Source organism: Orcinus orca, chromosome 16 (assembly GCF_937001465.1).
Source record: "Orcinus orca chromosome 16, mOrcOrc1.1, whole genome shotgun sequence".
Lineage (NCBI taxonomy): Eukaryota > Metazoa > Chordata > Mammalia > Artiodactyla > Delphinidae > Orcinus > Orcinus orca.
In genome coordinates this window covers 43,104,544-43,125,286 of record NC_064574.1, presented here as the reverse complement: position 1 = coordinate 43,125,286, position 20,743 = coordinate 43,104,544, and the positions used below count along the sequence as shown (strand labels likewise).

Below are 20,743 nucleotides of genomic sequence, written 5' to 3'. Positions count from 1 at the left end.
TCCAAACATGGTGGTCTATCCAGGCATGTTAGGTCATGATTCTCTGATATTATTTTCGATGTTGTGAACTAGGGAGTAGCGCTGTTTTCATGATAAAGGAAGAATATTTCTCTTCCTCTACCTGTTGCCTGTCACCTTGCTTCTCAGAGGTAGGATCTCAAGACAAATAAATACGTGAACTGGGGGATGCTTTTTCTGCTAACCCTGCAGACGCGATGCCAAGACTCAGAGAGACTGGCGGCCGCCTGTTGTGCAGACGTCATCGGATTTGGTGTCCCGCAAGGGGGCTTTGTGCCCTTCCCAACCCCTTCCTGCCCTGCTGGCCTTGGGCAGGCTCTTCCACCTTGGGGCCGCAGTGTCCTTACCCTCATGAGGAGGGCATGGGCCTGTGTATTTTCTTTAGTTCCAGACCCTTTGGTCTGTTGAGATCTTAACTGAAGCCCAGGTTACGGGGGCCTGGAATGCTGCCCCCTCCCCAGGAGCCCTCCCCTCACAGCACCTCCCGAGGGGCTGCAGCAGAAGCCCGGAGTGCTGGCCTCTAGGAGCCCAGCTTGACATTGGCAGAGGCCTGGGATCCATGCTGATGACGAGGCAAGACCTACTGGGAGGTGTTGCCTGAGCCCCTGTCCACCATCTTGCCTGAAAAGGTCAGGACAGCCTCCTTTCAAACCATCTGCTTAAACTGGATTCTGTTTACCAAGCTCTCCAGTAATCCCCCCAGGCAAAACAGTGACAGGTGACAATCAAAAACCATAATGCTGTGACTTCAGAGAAATAGGTCTGTGGTTTAAGAAAATGATTGTAGGTACCTTATGTAAATGAAATTGCTGGACAAAGGTCTAGCCCCAGGAAATTTACAGCAGTGGAGGGCACGCTCTCTATTTGTATCCTGCGCTGTGCAGTGAGAATGCAGCAGGGGCTTGGAGCCTGGTGTCCTGGCTTTTGTCAACCGGCTTCGCTCCCTGGCCATTTAGTATTAATACTCGATTATAGTGGATACACTGTAACGATTTCCCGATGTCAGCTTTTCTCCAGAAGCCACGCAAAGGAGGCTTTTAGCTTCCTGTGTTTTGATGGAGTAGACTTTGCAAAGCCCTAATTCAGGCCAGCGAATTTTGAGCGCTTTGCTCTGGCTTTGATGGTCCTGCAGGCTTCTGGGGGTACTGGTGTTGTGTCTTATTATCTCTGGGTTCTCATGGCTGAGCCAGGGCCCGCTGTGCACCCTGAGCTGACCTCTTGTGAATTTCCAAAGTGCCAAATATCAAATTCACGTGGAGCCAGATTGGACCAACGGTGCACTTGGCTTTCCCTGTCAGCTTGCTTTATGAGCGAGATTTAATCATTTTCTTTCTTCTTTCTCCTTGATGGTTGATGGGACAAGTGTCAGGCAGTTAGAAAGTGGTAGAGTTGCATCTCGAATCCAGCTTGTGCCCACTTTGTCCTCCTGTCTGCTGACGACAGAGCCACTGCTGGGCAGACCAGTTCTTCTCGTGTGCTGCGACCCTTTCCATGCAAGGCCCTGCTGTCGCTCGCCATGTTTAGAAATCCTGCTCAGCCTTCAGGGTCCCACTGGTGCCTCTTTGCTGTGTGGAGTCCTTCCCATTGCCCAGCCCTGAAGGATGTCTTTGAACAACTCTGTAGGCATCATCTTAATTACAAACATTGGCCACCACCTACGTGCATTGGCTCATTTTCCTTACCATCTTTGAGATTCTGTGTTAACCTTGTTCCCTGGTTCTTTGCCCACCACCTGGCCCCTGACATCACTTCTCTGTGCTCAGTCCTTCCTCCTTCAAGAATACTGCATGCTCTGCAGTCTGGTGCTCAGTAATCGGTAGACAGATGAAAGGCTGAGTTCAGCTGGGCATTGTCTCCCGCGGACCCAGGAGCTCCTACCCTGGTGATCCCATAATCACATTTCCGAGAGCCAAGACCTTGGCTTTCACGTTCAGGATAGAGCAGTCAAATCACTGCTGGCGACACCAGAGAGCTGGCAGTGTTGTGGCGTGTCAGCATCTGAAACCAGACTCTCTGAATTTTGGACCTGAAGGAATTTGGAGAGACTAGTTGACTCCCTCATTTGATACATGAAGAAATTGAGACCCAGCTGTCATTAACAGTGAGTGGGCTGCAGCCCCTAGATGGTTCTGTGGGCCAAATTTACTGGCAAGTTTGGCCCTCTAGCCTGATGGCCCTGGATTCAGTCGTGCCTGGGCCAGTGGGAGACCAGCCATACACACAGTCGACCTTACATTAGACGTATCATCTGTCGTTGGAAATAAATGTTTGGTTCCACAGCTCATGGTTTATATTAATTTCTCTAGATACTCAGCCTGCTTTCCTAGGTCTCTCTCGCCTGTTTCTGTTTTCCACACCCACTGCCTTAGCCAAAGCGGATTCCTGGTTTTTGTGGCTTAGTCCCTTTGTTTCTGCACCTGGAACACCACCCACTGTCATTTCCAAATGCCAAATTCCCACTGGCCCGTGAAGACTCAACTTAGAACTGCCTTGACCATGAAGGTTCTCCTAGATTGGCAGTTTTAAAGAATTCTTTAAAGCGGAGATCTCTTTTGTCAAATAGAAATACTTATTGGGATCTGATATGTAGGCTACAACCAACTGTTTTGTTGAAGCTGGGTTTGAGACTCAGAATCCTGCACATCTAGCTCTGAGGATTTGCTGAGCACAGTGGGAATATCTTTGCCCTTGATGGTAGAACTCTCTCCAACTTTTGGGTGCCTGTAGCACTTGTCCTGCACCGCTCTTGTGGCCTATTATCACCTTATACCTTGTCTTATAGGTATGTGGTACCTTTTCTACTGGAAGGTAAAGCTCTTTGCACAGTTTTGGTCTGGATCTCGCATGGTTTCTAGGGAAGATTCTCAGGAGATACTGTTAATGAGTGAATTCACAGAACTTCCATCTCTGTAGGTTAGAACATGAAATCCAGCAGTTGAAGCAGAAGATCTGTGAGGTCGATGGTGTTCAAAAAGGGCATCGTGGGACCTTGGAGGGAGAACCTGCTTCTTCCAGCTTGCCATCCAGTGCTGAAAAGTCTTACCTGGTCCCCCTGATGGATGCCAGGTACTGGACATTAAACTGATGGCATGCCTATTTCTGATGTGATTTAATGACTCACAGTACCTTATATTGGCCAGTTTGCATATGGAGGACTCTATCAAAGGTGATAAGCAGTACTTGTCCCCACGACATGCTTTGTCCTGATCAGCTGCTACCTGGCCCGTGGTGGGGTGAGATGTCATTTTAAAGGGCCCAAGACCTGAGACCTGACCGGCCAAATCTAAGGAATACTGGTGCAAGGAGTTTGTGTGAGAAGGTTGAATTAAAAGGTTCAGGGAAACCAGTTCATCCAGAAAGAAGTGATACAAGGCTAGGTTGAGAGGAACAAAGTAGAGTTAACTGAATTGTACCAAGAAGGACCTTGTGCTGACAAATAATTTATAGAAGCCATAGATTACAAATAGATAAAGTCTGTCACAAAGACTGTACCAGTATATTCAGAATGATCACGAATAGCATAAATACAAATCTGATGTTACTATAGGAAAATGATTTTCAACTTGGGTGGCATCATGAATTGCCCTGTGGCTTACAGCCCTCAGCTAAATCAACCTAATCATTCTTTGCCTATAAGAAAATTGACTATTTTTCTCAACCCCATCTACGTCATGGGGACATTTCAAATTGGGCAGTCCTGAGCCCTGGCTGGTAGGAGTTAGGTATTCAGATATCAGAATGTACTCAGAATGGCATGAGCCTCTATGGTCCTTTAAATCTAGGTCTGCATCTTCTGTGGTGCTCATTTAAAATTTAAGGTCCAGGGAGATTTGTTTCTAAGGGGCCTTGGTTCAGATTCAGTTGCATATGATTTTCTTTACTGAAATACTGAAAGGCGAATGCTGCATTTTATTACCCTAGCTCCATTCTGTGGGGCTGTTTTACCTGTAATATTAATCTCTTTACCCAGCATATCAGAAAGTCATTTAGCCATGGTCAGTAGTACAGAAATGTGTGTAGGATTTTGCATGGGCTTAGAAAGATGCAACCAGATTTTTTATTTTTTAGTGTGCTAAGATGTAAACATGCAAAACGCTTCATTTAAAATAATCCGTCTAATTCATTGTCTGTAGAACTGGGGCAGGGAGCCTAGAACTGAGAAAGCCTTGCCTTTGGGCGGCCTGAGCCACTAGAAAGATGTTGATGGAACCCAAATTCTCTCTTTCCCTGGTTCCTCTGGGTGGATGGCTGTACTTCACACAGTATCCCCTGTATCGTATTGGGTACCAGCTGTTTTCCCTGTGTCGTATGGGGTACCAGATATTCGGTTGACAGCTGTTTCTGGCTTCAGCCATCTTGACCCTTCACCAGGCATTTTGGAAGGTCTAGAGACCTTTAAAATGTGGTGTCTCGTGGCCGGGTGCAGAGACAAGACAGAGCAGGAATGATGTGAGACATTGTTCCATCCACTAGTGAAGGTCTGTGGAGAGTGCATCTACTTTTTGTTTTTCCTTTTAATCCTCTGAAATGATTTTGTGTTTTGTGAGAAATAAGAATCATCGTTTTCTGTGCGAGGAAACGGAGGCTCGGTGAATGAAGTGTTGGGTAGTGATGCCTTCTGAGACCGCAGAGTCATCTGGAACCCAAGTCTGCAACTCTCCCCTGTCCTGCAGCAGAGGTTCTGCTCAGGACATAGGGAGGGATTTGGATGGGATCACTGAGTCTCCCTTCTGTTCCCAAGATTCGTTATTCGTCCAGGCCTCTCTTGTTTGGGGAAAACCCATATAGTAAACACATGGCATTAGATTTCCTAGAAAGTTGACAAATGTTCCAGAGCCTGAGTTGTGATTACATTTGGCATTTAGAACGAGAAGGTTCCCAGCCGCAAAGGGCATGGTAACGAAAAGATCTCAGAATGCCCTGTGTGGTTACAAGCGGTCACGGACCCCCATCTCTTTTGCTTCCAGGATCAGTGCTTACATTGAAGAAGAAGTCCAGAGGCGCCTTCAGGGTCTGCACCGTGTGGTTGGCGATGGCAGCAGTGCACCTGCCGAGACCATGAAGGTGAGTGAAGGAGCAGGTGATCTGGTTATTCGTTTTCAAGATGACCTTTCAGTAAGGAGCGGGGGTGGGGGGGTGGGGGGGGGTCTTTTATGTACTGTTTCTCAGAAAATTTAGATGCAAAATGCTGTAGAAATATTAAATATTGCTCGGGTGGAGCTTAACAGTTTATAAATAGTATTAATTCAAGAGTAACTTTATTTTAAAATTTTGAACTTCTGGGGGAAATTCTTGAGTGAATATGAAGTTTCCTGAAGTGCTTTATTTACTTTGTTTGATTTATAAAAATTCTACATGTAACACCTTTCTGTTTTCTCCAAAAATATAATCAATTTCCATAAGTATTTAAATTCACTCGATAAATTATCCCAAGTAGAAATATAATTTTGCCTTTGAGAAGATACATACTTGTGACAAGCTGATTTTTATCAAAATAAAGTCATTTCATTTCTACCCTGCAAATTAAGAAGTGTCCTAAGGAAATTTGCCTTTAAAATCGTTCTTCGAATTTTAAGATTAGGAATAAATGGTTCAGTTGCCTTACAGGCAGATGTATCGATAGAGTCCCGTTTACCTTGGGAATATAAATTCTCAAGAAGGGTTGTCATTGTGGAATGACAAGTATGTTTCCTTAGAATTTTGTTCTCATAAATATTGTAATCAAATCATTTTTTCCCTCTTTATGAACATGCTATAGTTTAATATAGAGGGCTTTTATTTTCTCTTCAGGATAATGAGAAACTTCACAATGGCACCGTTCAACGTAAGCTAAAATATGAGGTAGGTAATGAGTTTTCAGGTTGATAGGGTTGCCTTAAATTACAGCATGCTTGTGTGATTAAATTTTCTTAATGTTTAGTTGCATGATTAGAATTTCAAGGTCCCAGTGAGATTAATGGCTAATAAGCAAGGCAGGCTATTATATGACTTAAAATTAAATGGAATCCTGCTGGTTGCAAACTGCTTTATTTATTTATTGTTAGGTTTTTTTGTGTTGTTTTTTTCTTTTTGCAAACTACTTTGACTTTGTTTGAATGGCGTGTAGCTGTGGTAGAGGCCCTTTGCCCAGTTTCTCTTTCGTAGCAGTATCCTTTCCCTTGGTCTGCATTTAAAAGGCTGAATTATATAATCAGAATCAGATAGGGGGTTTGGAAATGAAACTGGGTACTTCTCGAGGTTTTAGAAACCCTGCGTGTTTTATCGACTGCGTTGGCAACGGTGCAGAGGAAATACTCTTGGTTGGGTAGCTTATTTCTCTGGTGGGTTGTCAAACCAAGGTTTGTTTGGGCATACGATTTGTAAGCCTTTATCTGTATTTTCCTCCGCTGAGGGACTTTTCCTTACATACACTCCTAAATTAAAAAGCAAAGAAGCAAAACTATGAGGTGGTGGAAATCTTACATCACTGAACAGAGCGAGCGGCGGAGGGGTGGGTGTCCCATGGGAGACTGGCCACCACCTGGCCCTCCATCCCCACCATCCAGGAATGACACTGTCTTCCTGTGGACATCCGTTTCCTCAGCAGGTAACCTTGTGAAGAGAAGGACGTTGCCTTTCATTTCTTTGTGTCCACGTGCCTGGTCTGTAGCAGGCTGGCAGTGAACCTTTCATGGTGCTGGTTTGTAGATATCATTATGACGATCTCAGCGGGGCATTTACAATAAAGGATTCCAGTGAAACAAACCAAGAGGCCAGAGAAACATGCATGAAGTTGGAATACTTATCAGTTTCTGATTTGCATTGTCTGCCCCGATTACTCTTACTTGCCCATTGGAAAATTGCATCAAAGGTCTTAAGGTTTATTTTAGAGTAAATAAAATACTAGACCAAGAAGTGGGTACTGTGGATCAATCCCCTACAACGTATTTTGATCAAAATAGCTGGCGATGTATAAGATGTGAAATACGGAAATCGATGCTTTGCGTGTGAATCAGGTCCTCTCTTCTGAAATCATGAATCAGTCAACGCGCATGGCTTAGGCTTTCGATTGAGCCTCTGCATTAATCCACACGATGAAAACCAATGCCCGCAAGAATCTTCATGTGGAAAAGAATCGCAAAAGGTGCCACAGCCCCATCTCACCTGTTTTTGACAGAAGAGCTCTCTTGCCCCGTTGCTGTCCAAAGAAGTCACTGACGCCCCCAGCCGAGAGGAGAGGAGGAAGGTGGACCAGAACCACCACTGGATCCGGCCCGCGACCCGGAGCATCTCAGGTCCCTCTGCCCCCTCCTCAGCGCCAGGCGGAGGGGCCCGCCAGCGGGGGTCTCAGCCCTCGGAGCCCGAGCCGTCGCACAGCAGCGATTGTAACGGGGCGGCTCTCAACCAGAACACGTCGATCTAACTAAAATCTCTTTTCTTAGCGAAAGCAGCACCAACGGTGAGGGACATTTTCAGGGTGAGTCAGAAAATTTCAGTGAACTGACGACCCCTGAAGGTGAACACAGCCCGGGGGTCACGTCCAGCTGGACTTGGCTGCAATGCGCATCCCAGGAAGTGTCCGTGCACAGCGGGAGCGAACAGACCAGGCAGAGCCAGCTCCTCTGCCTCGTTCTCTCTGAAAGTGTCTCAAGCCACAGCGTCCCCCCCGAGGGCTCTGGCCTCCGAGCTCTGCCGGGAGCAGGAAGCCAGGGAGGAGGTGGTGGCCAAGGCAGTGAGCTCTCTGGGGTCACCCGTGAGTGTCAGGCCAGAGGGAAGCAGCGGGTTGGGATCTTTTTACCAGCGGGTCTCAGACCTTTACAGAGACACCAGTAGCCACCTGCTGTGGGCAGGCACGCGGGGAGCCTGTGGGACCCTGGGGGCTCGCCTCCCGTGCAGCAGCACTCATCGCGAGGCCGCCGTTTCTGAAACTCTTACCCCTGGACACGCTCTTGGAGGCACCCGGGGTGTCACCAGAAGCTCATTCTTTTCCCGAAGAAGCTCAGGTTGGCAGCAGCAGGGAAGGGTCAGGGGCCGTCGGGCGGGCAGGGGGCCTGGTGCCCTACAGAGCCACAGCTGCCGACTTCCCAGGCTCCTCGCCGGGCTCCGCCTTCTGCCTAGAGGTGGAAGGTACCAGAATGGGCTCTGTGCTTAAGCAGACGCTCGTGCGATTCCCAGACCAAATGCTGAAGCTTCCAGAGTGCCCTTTGAAAGGCTTCCTTGAGCTGGTGGCCGGTTCCCTACCAGGACTTCGGGCGACACGAGTGAGGCCCAGCGTGTGTACTGGCTCGCTGTCGCCAGCTGCGCGGAGCCCGCCCCCTGGCCCGCGTGTGAGCTGCTGCTCCCTCAGCCCTGTGCGCGCTGGTTCTGAATCCCCCAGCCTCCGTGGGTCTGCTCCGCGCTCTGCCCCTCTCTGGGCTACAGGAGGTTCAGATCGGCTTTGGTGGGCAGAGCGTTTCACTCCTGGGCTCTGCAGAGAGTCTCCTGCTCACCGCGCTCACCTACAGCAGACACCTCTGTCGGTAGATGTGCTGGGACCTCCTGTGTGTCCTGACGTCCGAGGCCGATGCCGCCGCCTGCGCCAGCCATCCTTTGTTGCAGCAAGATCTGGTCCAGCTTTCCCTTGATTGGAAGGCGGAAATCCCTGATTTAGTTTTGGTGAACGGAGTTTAGTTGTCCTCCAGGTTCCAGAATACCCTGGTCGACCTGATTTATTTCCTTCACGGAAACCTGGACGTGGACGCCCCATCTCTGGTGGAGGTTCAGCTCTTGCTGTACACGACGGTCAGAGTCGAGGGTGGCTCTGGCCCAGGCCACTGCCAGCCGCTGGTCCTTCTCAACACCCACGTCGCCCTGGTGAGGGAAGACGGCGTGTTCTACCCTCAGAGCAGCTCTCCGAGCTCGCCGCCTCCAGGGACACGGTTTGATGTGGTCAGGTGCCGAGCTTTAAGTGAATTCAGGTGTCTTGTTGTCCTAGAGATGAAAACAGCGTCCACCATCGAACTTGTCTTCTTCCCGAAACTCACACCCATCAGATTCAGGAAGCAGTGCCGCCCAGCACCCTCAGGAAGCCCAGAACGTTCAGCTGTGCACCAGCACCTTGTGTCCGGAGGGCGGCCGCAATGGGGCCCCTGAGGTCTGGAAGCTGACCCTCACCTCTCAGGACGAGGCTCTGTGCCTAATCGCACACTTGACGAGGCTCTAGGGAGGAGACCTGTGAAAATACTCCACGTTATTTTTTGAGATCTTTCATAAAATAAACATGATGAAAGTCATCCAGGGCTATGTCTATCTCAGTGTAGCTAACTGATTTGAAACTGGAAAAATGCAGGCCTCTATAAATTGAAAATGTAAATATTTTAAATATCGCCACTGAACTAAAAATAGGTGATAGTAGAGCACTGATGAAATATCTTTATCACCACCTTGCTTCACTTTCTTGAACGTCAGCCTTGTAAATCGGGTCCTCATTATTTGTGAGGTGCTGGAAGCATTTCACATTGTGCTCGTGTCGACCTGTGCTTATGTGCCTTGGAGTCTATTTCTGCTGGACACTGGCAGGCGGATTTGTGCTGCCTGAAAAGGTGTCTGTCTGGTCTGGCAGTGACCCTCTCGACGTCCTCCGTTGGCCAAGGTTGGGACAGCTCTGCCGCAGAGCACGTTAGTGACACATCAGGCTTCCCTGGAGGACCTGGGGGTTTACAGCGCTCTCCCCTCCCTGTAACACGTAGGATGTAGGCAGCACCCCTGCCCTGTGGGGTCAGGGCATTGCCTTTTCCCTCCTCCCTTCAGACTCTGGACTGTTCCTTTCCAGCCTGTGACTTCAGCTCCTCCCTCGTTGGCTTAGCTTTGACTGCCCTTCCCCTGGGCCACATGCCCCCAGTGTGCCAGGCCTTCCTCTGAGCTTTGGTGGTCCTCTCCTAGAGAGACTCTTAGCCCCGGTGTAACTTCCCAGGCTGCCGTGCGCTATCTTATCAGATAGAGACCACGTCGATGGCATCCGGCGCTTCCCTGGCGGCCCTCCCGCCTGCCTCTCAGCTGGCTCACCCTCCTTCACCTCCGACCACGGGGGCCTGCTGGCCTCGCTTCTGAGAGCAACTCATGGCCGTGTCTGCCTCAGGTCGGACTCCTCTCCCCACCGGTACCACCCAGGAGCCGGCTGCCCTCCTCCCGGAAAGAGGCGTGAAGCTGGGCTCTTCAGAAATCTCTCCCTTCTCTGGTTGACCCCTTCCTTTGCCCACGCTGCTGTTCACATTCCTGTGTGGAGTCGGGTTACACGTTTTGTACTGGTGTTTTACTGCATCTGACCCTGGGTTGCTCCGCGCGCCTTCTCCTGTTTCTCAGTTATGAATGTCCTACTAGCTTCCAGAGTCTCAGGAGGAAGGGGGCCACCTCCCCCTGTCCTTCACTTCAGCCAGGGTCACGGCAGCTGCGCTGCAGTGCGTCCGCGCTTAGCGACTCGGCCATTCCGCTAAGGCCTTCGTTTTAGCCTGGCCTGCAGGGGCCACTTTGTGTTCTGGTCAGATATTTACATAACGTGCAATATAATGTTGTAGCCCCCCTTCACTTCTGTTCCTCGTCCGTGATAGGGCCAGTGCCAGGGCTGACCCTTCCAGGGACTGTCCGTCTCCCTTTGGTCAGGAAATGCAGGTCTTCCCTCTCTTCCCCATCAGCGCCGACAACAAGCTACTGAACTTGCTCCAAGTTTCCAGCATTGGTTTTCCTCTCCCCAGGTTCTGGGGGAGTGAGCGGGGAGAGGCAGGACCCGGGAGAGTGCATCAGGGTCCACGCTGCTGGCCGCAGCCTGGTTTGCGGTGGCCAAGCGGAGCTTTTTGTCTTTTTGAGGCGGTGGAATTCAAATGTTTTTACCTTTTCATGTGAAGCCCTTTTTACCTCTTCAGCAACACCCTCTACCCCCAATACATACAGACACAGACACACACACACACACACGCACCCTATTGCCTTACACGTGGAGGCTTTTGAGTCTGCGGTAAGGACATGATTACAGGTAGTTCGCTTGTCACATGCTTGGCTGGTGGATCTCCTACCACAGAAAAAATTTCCAAAATGAACCACAATAGTCTTCTAATATCTTATCAATAATATTTTCCCTAATTTAAATTGAGTATTTTCTCGTGTGTTCTTGATAAGAACGGAATGAATGATCATGAAGAGTGGAGAGAGTGGAGTTTAAGATGTCAGCAGAGGGATGCCTTGGTTGGAAAGGAAACAGTACATAAGCAGTCCAAAATTTTAACAGAGTGATACGTATTAAACAGACAGACCTGCTCGTCCTCATAGGTAAAGAAGCAGAATCCTACTGTGTTATCAATGATGTTCTTTAATATTGTCCGTAGATGGAGCACGCAGCAAAAGTGGGCATCGCATACAGATCATATTATCGGTTATGACTTGTTCAGTCTGCTTTACGGTCCAAGTGGCCCGAGATGAGGGCTGCATTCTGCTCTCACTACAAAACAGAAGCAGCCGCCTCTGGGCAGTTCAGATTTCACGTGTCACTTCTTTTCACCTAAGCATACTTTTTACCTTGAGATCAAATACGGTCCTGATATGAGAATTTGATTTGCCATCATGAAGTGAGTATTAAGGTGGTCATTGATGCCTGGAGAAGCCAGTGGAGTGGTGTGCGTGCCCTTGTCCTCCGTGGCTTCAGTCCTAGGGCCTCTCTGGCTCACGGGCTCATTTTCGGGTTCTGAGCCGGGACACTGCTGCGGCAGAGCAGGCGTGGCAGCCTCAGCGTCCAGTCTGAAGTACCGTGTTCTCAGTTGTAATGAGTTCCTGTATCAGAAAGAAATAGGTTCATACACACTTTATTATGTGGCATCTTGCACTGTCGTAATATAGGCGTAAGCGTGGTGGAGCTTGTTAATGCGTTCTAGACAATACCTCTTTGAGGCCTTTTGAAACAGTGATTTCATCTGAATTTGATTAAAATCCATTTTGCTCACAGCTGCCTGTTGTGCAGACTTGTGGTTGGCAGGGTGAATTTATTTCGTCTTTGTTGAAAAACATTTCAAAACAGTTTGTCTCCCTGTTCCCATTACTTAAAAAAATGTGTGTGCATCCTTTGGAGAGAATGCTTACGCCTTCCAGTAGTCGTAATTACAGTAATTTTTATTTACATTCTTTAGATGAGTGATGAATTACAGCTTTGAATAATAAATAGATTAGAGCACTTTTATTAGTGCTTCTCAGATGGTCTTGTTGGACAGACCAGTTTCTCATGAGGTCGTCTTGTTAATTTAGTTACACAGCTTCCACTGTTCACTTTAGTTGATACTGCTTCCTTCCTTAACGTACCTTTTGTGATGTCGTATCAGTCAGCTGTTGCCAAATAGCAGGCAACCCTCGAAATTGTAGTGACGCACCAAGAAAAAGCTTTTATTCCTCACTGATGGTTTGCAAGTAAATCGAGGCAGCTCTGCTTTAGGCTAAGGTCATCTGCAGGTCAGCTAGTTCGGTCTGCACCACCTGCCTCATTTTGGATCTACGTGGAAGAGGCAGTGGCCGTATCATGTCGATGACAGAAGCACGAAAAGGCAACCGTGCGTCATGTCTGCTAACATCCCCTTGGCCAACGCAAGTGACACATGCAAGTCCAAAGTCAAGGGGCAAAAGGCAGCGCACACTCCATTCACCACGAAGCCATGGCAAGAATATCTGCTCCTCCTCCTACGGCTACAAGGGAGAGAGAATTGGGACCACACCCGGATGCATTGGGTCAGGGTTCCCAAGGTTCTAGTGAAGATAAATTCAGGTAAAACCTGTAGGACCTCTCCCTTATGGAAGTACTGAGTCCTAGTTACTAGTTGAACTTATTTTCCAGTTCAGTCTTTGCTTGACGCCTCCACAGGCTGATCATCACCTGCCTCTGAAGCAGTTTATCCATTGGGATCTGCTCTCATTAGACCGTCGTTTCCATAATCTTCCTTAATGTGGCCTCCATCTGCAGTCCGTCCGTCTGTGGCGCCCTCAGTCACAGAGTAGAACAAGTCTGTTTCACAACTGTTATATCACAGCCCTTCTAAGAACACAGTGCGCTCTCTCTCACCTCCTCGGGGTTTTCTTCTTTTTTTTTTTTTTTTGTGGTACGCGGGCCTCTCACTGCTGTGGCCTCTTCCGTTGCGGAGCACAGGCTCCAGACACGCAGGCTCAGCGGCCATGGCTCACGGGCCCAGCCGCCCCGCGGCATGTGGGATCCTCCCGGACCGGGGCACGAACCTGCGTCCCCTGCATCGGCAGGTGGACTCTCAACCACTGCGCCACCAGGGAAGCCCCAACAGGGTTTTCTTCTTTACCTCCAACACTCTTCGGTCCCCCTGCTGGTTCTTACACAACACAGATTCCAAACCACACCGTCCAGTCTCTTTTTAAGGATGCACCCTTGTAATTATTAAAAAACCTCCTTTATAAGGAACGGAATGGAATACAGTTGGGTGAGAAGGAAAGAGATTCTATTATAAATCACTACTCACGTTTTCTTCTTCTGCCATCTTGTTAAAACCTTCTGTTGCTGCAGATGCAGTGGACTGCAGCGGTAACAGCCCTGACCACCCTTTATATTGTGGTTTACAGTGTGCAGAGTTCTTTCCTGTGTATTGTTTCTTTGGAGCCCCACAGTGATCCTCCCAGGATGGGCGAATTGTTATCGATTTCCATTTTGTATCTGAAAGGATCACTGATTGGGAATTGGAACTCAAACCCAGACCTTACTCCAGAATGTATGTTCTTTCCACAATGCCAGAGTCACCTTCTGGTCATGGTTATTCTTGACATTGCCTGAATACATTTTTTTGTTGTTGATTTGTTTTTTTCGTAGGAATGAATAATTGATTGGAAGAACTATTGATTTTTTTTCTGACTTGTAACTTTTTTCTTGGAATTTCTAGACATTAAATATTTTTTCTCTTTTTATGAGTTTTGTTTTTCAAGAATTGCCTTACAGGTTTCTTTGCAATTCCATCGTGTCTTCGTACGCCTTATGTCTCCTTTTTGCTCTCTACATTTTAGCTCTTACAGAAGAAAAGCCTGGGTATAATCATTGTGGCAGTACAGTACAGATAACCTTGTGTGCTCGAAGTTGCTCCTTTAGTTGGAAGATTAAACAGTATGCTCTACAGAAACCTGATAAAGAGAATCTCCACCAACCCCCTACCCCCACTTCAGTTTTGCCTGGACCTGAGAATTCAGTACAGTTTGAACCAAAACTAGGGCTCAGCAGAAATCAGTGAGTGATGATGAGTGGTATTTTTCTTGGGTCATTAAAGACATTGTAGAACCAGGAGGGAGATCAGCTGGTTTTCCCTCCTCAGGTCCTCAACTGCCTAGACTCATGTTTGGTAACGAGAGCCACACGACAGCTACTGCCACATTCGTACTAGACCTGTTATTTAGTCTTTTTTTAAATCATCCATCTAACGATGGGTTATCCAGAGACAATGACCATTGAAGTTCTTTTTGGTCTAGAGAAAGATGGGGACATTTTTAATAGCTTCAGGCTGAAACATTCATCAGATCATTCAGTATTTCCAAACCTTGAAACAATGTTGATCAATCAACTCAGATCTACATGGATGAAATAATCTACTTTTAGTGAGAATCACAGATTCGAATTTACTGGAAGGCCAGTAAACTCAGGATATTCCACAAGCATTTATATCCAACACAGTTTGTCATTTTCTGGGTAATTTATCCTTGATAACATATAGATATAGATACATATCAAAAGGAAAGAAATACTCCTTTATTTGAAAACCCATATTTCTGTTTCCTGACGTGCGTCTTTTAAAGTCACTTTAAAATGAGATGCAGCTCATGGTGGTTCTACATGTCGGGCTGTTGTTAAGTGTTGAGCCTGACCTGGAGCAGGTAGGTGTGCCACGTGTCTTAGCAAATCCAGGTCAGTTGTTGGTACTAAGCCTTCAAAGGTGGTGTGGGACTAGCCCCGGTCCCTTCACAGCACAGGCTGGCTTCGCCTTCTGGAGAGGAATGCAAGCATGTCTTGGCTTTTTGCCACATTTGTAACGTACATCTGCTCACACAGGTTACCTTTATGCCCCATTTCCTGTGACGTGGCTCGTATTTGAGAAGGTGATGGGTCCTCACCATCTCTGCCCCAGACCCCCGTTTTCAAACTGCTGGGTCATAGTAGGTGCTTGATGCAAATAGCTCTAATTAGAACTATTACTGTGGCATGTGTGGTTGACAAAAGAGGGATTAGAAATATGTGCTATGCTGGGAACAGAGAAAGGGGAATTACTCGTTTTTGCTAAATCTGATAAAAACCCAGGTTTGCCTGTATTTTAGAAGCAAAGCTTGGATATTTGGCTAAGAGATCAGACGGCCGTCCTGAGCCCTGACCTTGTCATGGTTAAAGCATATACTGAATTCAGCCATCTGGTATGTAATTAGAGCATTTAGGGGAGAATGTTGATGACTCCCTTCGGAATCGGTTCACTCTGTGCCCTCTGCAGTGCCGACAGTGATCCTAGTGGATGTTAATGCTGCTTCCTATTAATTTTCTTAATTTGCTCCTTTTGAAGGAGACAGCCTGAGTAGGAAGAGAAGATTCTAATCTGAATATTCAAAACGTAGCCTGTGTTCTGTCTGCTTCTTTAGGCTGAGGACTGGACTATAATATTTCCACACCACTGGAAAAATAGTGAATTTGTTGACACAGGACATTGTTCTGTTAAAAGCTATCAGAAAAATATTTCTCTGTATCTTATTTTAAAAGATTTTTTTTTTTTTAAAGAGGACCATTTTTAAAGTCTTTATTGACTCTGTTACAGTATTGCTTCTGTTTTATGTTTCTGTTTTTCTGGCTGCGAGGTATGTGGGATCTTAGCTCTGCAACCAGGGATCGAACCCACACACCCTGCACTGGAAGGCGAAGTCTTAACCACTGGACCTCCAGGGAAGTCCCTAAAAGATATTTCTTATGTACAGGAATGTAATCCAAGTTACTAATTATGTACTTTTCCTTGACTTTTTATTTCTAAATAGAGCCAGTCTGTGGTGCATTTGAAATTCCTTGACCTGTCCTACATATTTATCCAGATCTCCTGCGAGACGTGCTTCCAGACATACAGCCTTTCATGTTTCTTTACCTCCTAGCATGATGTGTCACCAGCTTCCCCTTCCAAGTTTAAGAAACTGTGACTGACTCCAAAATAAATAATTCCATAGAAATTTAAAAACTCTCACAAATAATGGGATATATGATACAGCACACATTTGCTTGTCCACTGTAAATCTCAAGATATTCAAAATATAGCTCCTTTCAAATAAAAAATAAATTTAGGAGACATTTATGTTAGTTTTCCTTCCTGCCCAACATAAACATAGTTTAGGAGAACGTCAGGAACCTTTAACAGTATATCCTGAGAATTCGACATTTCTCATCAAATGTCAATTCAGAACATAGTGTCTAAAAATTACGTTGCAGCAGTGATTTGGTGGAAGCACATACTCTTAATTTTTCTCTATACTTTTGCTCAAATGTCTTCAGATCCCTGGCTTATTCTTCAGTTATTCATTTCTGCAGGTGTTCATTTCTCTACACCTGTTAATATTCAGCTAACTGTGAAATCAGTGAGAGTGAAGTAAACTGTGGTCCCAGATGTGGGAACTCTGACAATATTTCTAATCCCCAATGTGCAGAATAATGAAGAGAAATATCCTCTTCTCAGCAATGGGTTCAGTTATTCTTCCCTGTCCGGTCCTGAATGGAGCAGTGGGTCTTGTGTACCACCTAGAACCGTTTCTTGAGGTACACGTGCTGGGATGTAAAGGGCCGTCCTGGATTTAGGCGAGCTACATAATAAGATCCAGTGTCTCCTAGGTAACTGGTCTCTACGTAATTCATATACCCAGTTAAATTATCAAAGGCAGTGATTTTTTTCTGTAAGGGATTTATAAGCCTATGCATCAAACAACTTTCTTTTCATTGGCAATTGATTTCACAATTACGCATTCTTAGAGAACTTTCTAGTCTTAAAATGCCTGTGTAATAACCAGACCATCAGTTACAGTCTTAACCCCCTTTGAAAGTTGACATATGAAAAAAGAAGGTGAAGGTAGCGTTTGCTAACGTTAGCGTATAATCCTTCTAGAGTAGAAAAACCTTGTCTTTGTTTAAAACTTAATGCAGTTGAGAAAAACTAAAGGTCTTAGAAGTTACAGATACTTTGTCAAAGTTACTTTGTATTCCCAGGACCTGGCCCTGTGTATGGTCCATAGCTGGCACTCTGTAAAAGTCGTCGATGTTTGATTGTATATCCTAAGGGCGCCTATAGGGAAAGGTGTTTGGAAAGTTAAGTCTCCACTGCTTGGTTAACCGTGTACCTGGGCGGTTTTGACTGCAGTTCTTCCTCAGGGAAGTTCACAGTATTTGGATAGCAATATCTGTGTATATGTTTTTCACTCAGTGACCCCCGTCATAACTTTCTCATCTTGCTGTAATTATCAGTTTACTTGTCCCACAGGGCGGGTCACGGCCTTGGTCACAGTTGGGTTCCTGCCACATAGAGGAGATTTGGGAAACATCGTGCCCATTTCCACTGATGACAAAATGGAGGTTCAGAGAGGGTGGGTGACTGTCCGTCAGAGACCAGCTCCGAAAGCTCGGATTGAATTCTGAGTCTCCTCCAGGTGACGGCCATGTGGAATCCAAGTCCCTCTCCTGCAATTGCTTCAGGGAAGCAGACAGTGGTGGAGGATCCACCAAGTGTGTTAAACGTGTTGGTATTGTCCTCTGCACCTTGTTGAGAACCGATAAACACATGTGGTAACACACTGTTCCTAATCGATTGGAGGGGAACAGTTTTTCCCCTCTCTCTCTCCCCATCCCCCCCTCCTCTCTGCACCTACTCTGTGCCAAACATCGGCCCAGGTATTTCTTTACGTTCCTCAGTGAACTAAAGGTTTATAGCGAGGGCACCCTTTCTTCTGCCAGAACGAGCCTTCTCTTCCTCCTGGAAAACTCCTATTCATCCTTGTGTACCTGGCTGCAGAGCCCCTTCTCCATGAGGCTTTCCCGTCCCCTAGCTGGGGTTGCTGCCTCTCCATTTAGGAGCACCAGACCCCTAGGGCTTTGTTCTAGCCCAGCGGCACTAACAGCACTGCTCTGGTTTATCACGCTGTGTATCGACCGAGCCTGAAGGGGAACAATTTAATTGCTCTTCTTCCTTCCTCCTTTTCCCCCTTCTTGCCCCTTAGCGGGGAGCCCGCAGCTGTGCAGAGAGAGCTCCTCACCCAGTCAGCTGCCGCAGGGCCTGTTATTCTAACCGGTAGGGAGGATCCGGGAGTGGGTCTTCTAAACTAGTGTTACCGGTTCTTGCTTAAAAGCCTGACAGCGGCAGCCCTTCTGCTGAGGTTGTTCTAAGCTCCTTTGCGCTTCCGGACACCACAGCTCTCCACTCCCAACTCCACACACACACGCACGCGCGCGTGCACGCGCTCGCACTGTAGCAGTGGAGTTCCCAGGTGATTGTGTCACATGTGGAAGAGAGGTTATGTTCCTACTTGAAAAATACAGTTACAAGCATGACATAGAAGGTTTCAGAGCTAAGACAGCAGAGCAAGGACTGCATGGCCAAACCATGGGCTTTGAGGTCAGAGACATTTCTTAACATTAAATATGTTTGTTGAAAATAAATAAAAGCACTAGATTATTTCTCTGCCTTTTCACCTTCAAATAGATAAACATATCCCATGTTTCGAGAGATGTCTACATTCATAGTAATTTGGAAATAATACTGTTAGTGGATTGCAAGGTCTTTGGCAATACGTATCGAGAAACTCTCTTTTTAGGGATTTCCGCTATGGTTTTTTGACACCAAGGGCAGCTAAACAGGTGCACCACTGCAATAAAAGGAATGGTTCTTGTTTGGGGTAACCAGCCACGCAGTGAAAAAGTAAGATGCTCTAAAAGGCTTTGGTAACTTCATATCGTGCCAGTGTGTTTACACTGTCAGCTCGATGAGAGCAGCCACCTGAGGCAGGTCACGTGCCTCCATGTCGTCCAGAGCCCTGAGCTTTCCCATGCGCAGCAAACCTGGACCATCCATGCTACCCCTGGCCGAGGATCCCAGGGTCCAGGACCCCTTTCTGCCTGAGGGAAAGGGAACTTGTTGCCCCTGTTGTCTTTTTGGTCAAATCAGTGAGTTTAGTTGTATAACCATGGGTTTTCCATCTTCTTAAATTCTGTATATGTTGAGGTGTTTGTTAGCTCAGTTTATCTCAGGTGGATGGACTTACTTTAAAATTTCATGAAAGGTACTGGGTGAGGTAAGTCAGGCAGAGAAAGACAAATATGCTATCACTTATATGTGGAATCTAAAAAATAATACAGATGAATCTATATACAAGACAGAAACAGACTCATAGCCAGAGAAAGCAAACTTACGGTTACCAAAGGGGAAAATGGGCGGGGGGATAAATTGGGAGTTTGGGATTATCAGATATATACCACTATGTATAAAATAGATAAACAATAAGGATTTACTGCATACACAGGGAACTATATTCAATATCTTGTAATAACCTACAGTGGAAAAGAGTATGAAAAAATATTTATAACTGAATCACTTTGCGCTACACCTGAAACTGACACAACATTGTAAATCAATTATACCCCCATAAAAAATTTTAAAAAATAAATTGATAAATAAATGTCATGCTAGCAGTATAGTGGTGATGCATGTGGGCTCTCTCGGTTAGCCTGAGTTCGAATCCTGACTCTACCACTTACCTCTAAGTTACCTAAACTCTTAAAATTTACCTAGGCTCTGAGTCCTGGGACTCTTCATCTGATAAATTGGGTTCATAATGGTTCCTGCCTCCTGGGGAGGGTCATGAGGATTAAACAAAACGATGCACATAAACTGTTCAGCACAGTTCTGAGTAATAGTATGTATTCAATAAACGCTAACTGTAATTATGATGCTAACTATAAATATGATTTTAATTATTTTATTACTGTTACTGCTTCAAAAACACATCTTCTTATGTTTCGTAAAGCCCTCCGTTAGTGTTAATGATAAGGATTGTTCAGAGATTTCCTTCCATTTACACTCAGGAGAATTCCCTTCTAATTTTTTTTAATGCCTGTTCCTCAAGCCCCTCCGTCTTCCCACCATCCAGACCGTAGACATTTGTCAGAGCCCAGCTGATTATTAGTCAGATGGAGCCTAAAGGAAACACTGGGGATTCGTTTTAATTGTGGTTGAAAGAGCTTTCCACACTACACTGCCTTATAAAAATGCCTAGAAGTTAAAAATGAAGTGCATTTGAATAAAATCTCCAGCTTTAGAGCTTTACGTACAGCAGTCTGGTAGTCTGTGAAGAAAAAAGAAGTTGTTCAGTGATCAAGACTTTTCAGAAAAGAATCTGGTTTATACCAGACTTTTTTTTTAGAGTCAGGATGTGTAATCTGTCCTTTTTTTCACTTGTTCTTATAAATTGGAAGGAACATCAAAGCCAAACAACATTTGGAAGCGCTTTCGCCCTACCTTTTTAGAACAGTATCCCTAAAGAAATGGTCTTTTGTCGTGAGAGAGACTTAGCGTTTCTCTTTCAAAGGAAACCATCATTTTTCTAAGTAAACTCTACTGGTCTGATGCTCTTTGCTTTGCTTGAAATGCGTTTCCTCCGCCTGGCCGGGCGGGGTATTTGCAGTGCAGTGATCTTGGTCTCTCTCTTTGTTCTCCCATCTGATGTGCCT

At 46.3% G+C, this 20,743-nt stretch overlaps 1 protein-coding gene and 1 pseudogene across 4 annotated transcripts in view; both read left to right on the top strand.

Annotated features, from left to right (window-relative positions):
* Nucleotides 1–20,743, top strand: part of KIF16B (kinesin family member 16B) — a 276,855-nt gene that overhangs the window by 171,720 nt on the left and 84,392 nt on the right. For 3 of the 4 annotated variants that reach the window (XM_033429440.2, XM_049699212.1, XM_012533190.3), the window contains 3 exons: nucleotides 2,932–3,084; nucleotides 4,986–5,082; nucleotides 5,809–5,859. In XM_033429440.2, the coding sequence (XP_033285331.1) occupies nucleotides 2,932–3,084; nucleotides 4,986–5,082; nucleotides 5,809–5,859 (301 nt within the window). Of the gene's footprint in view, nucleotides 1–2,931; nucleotides 3,085–4,985; nucleotides 5,083–5,808; nucleotides 5,860–7,174; nucleotides 7,519–20,743 lie in introns of those variants that run through there. The other variant, XM_049699213.1, reaches the window with a different exon arrangement.
* On the top strand, nucleotides 8,500–20,742 carry LOC125961420 (uncharacterized; annotated as a pseudogene).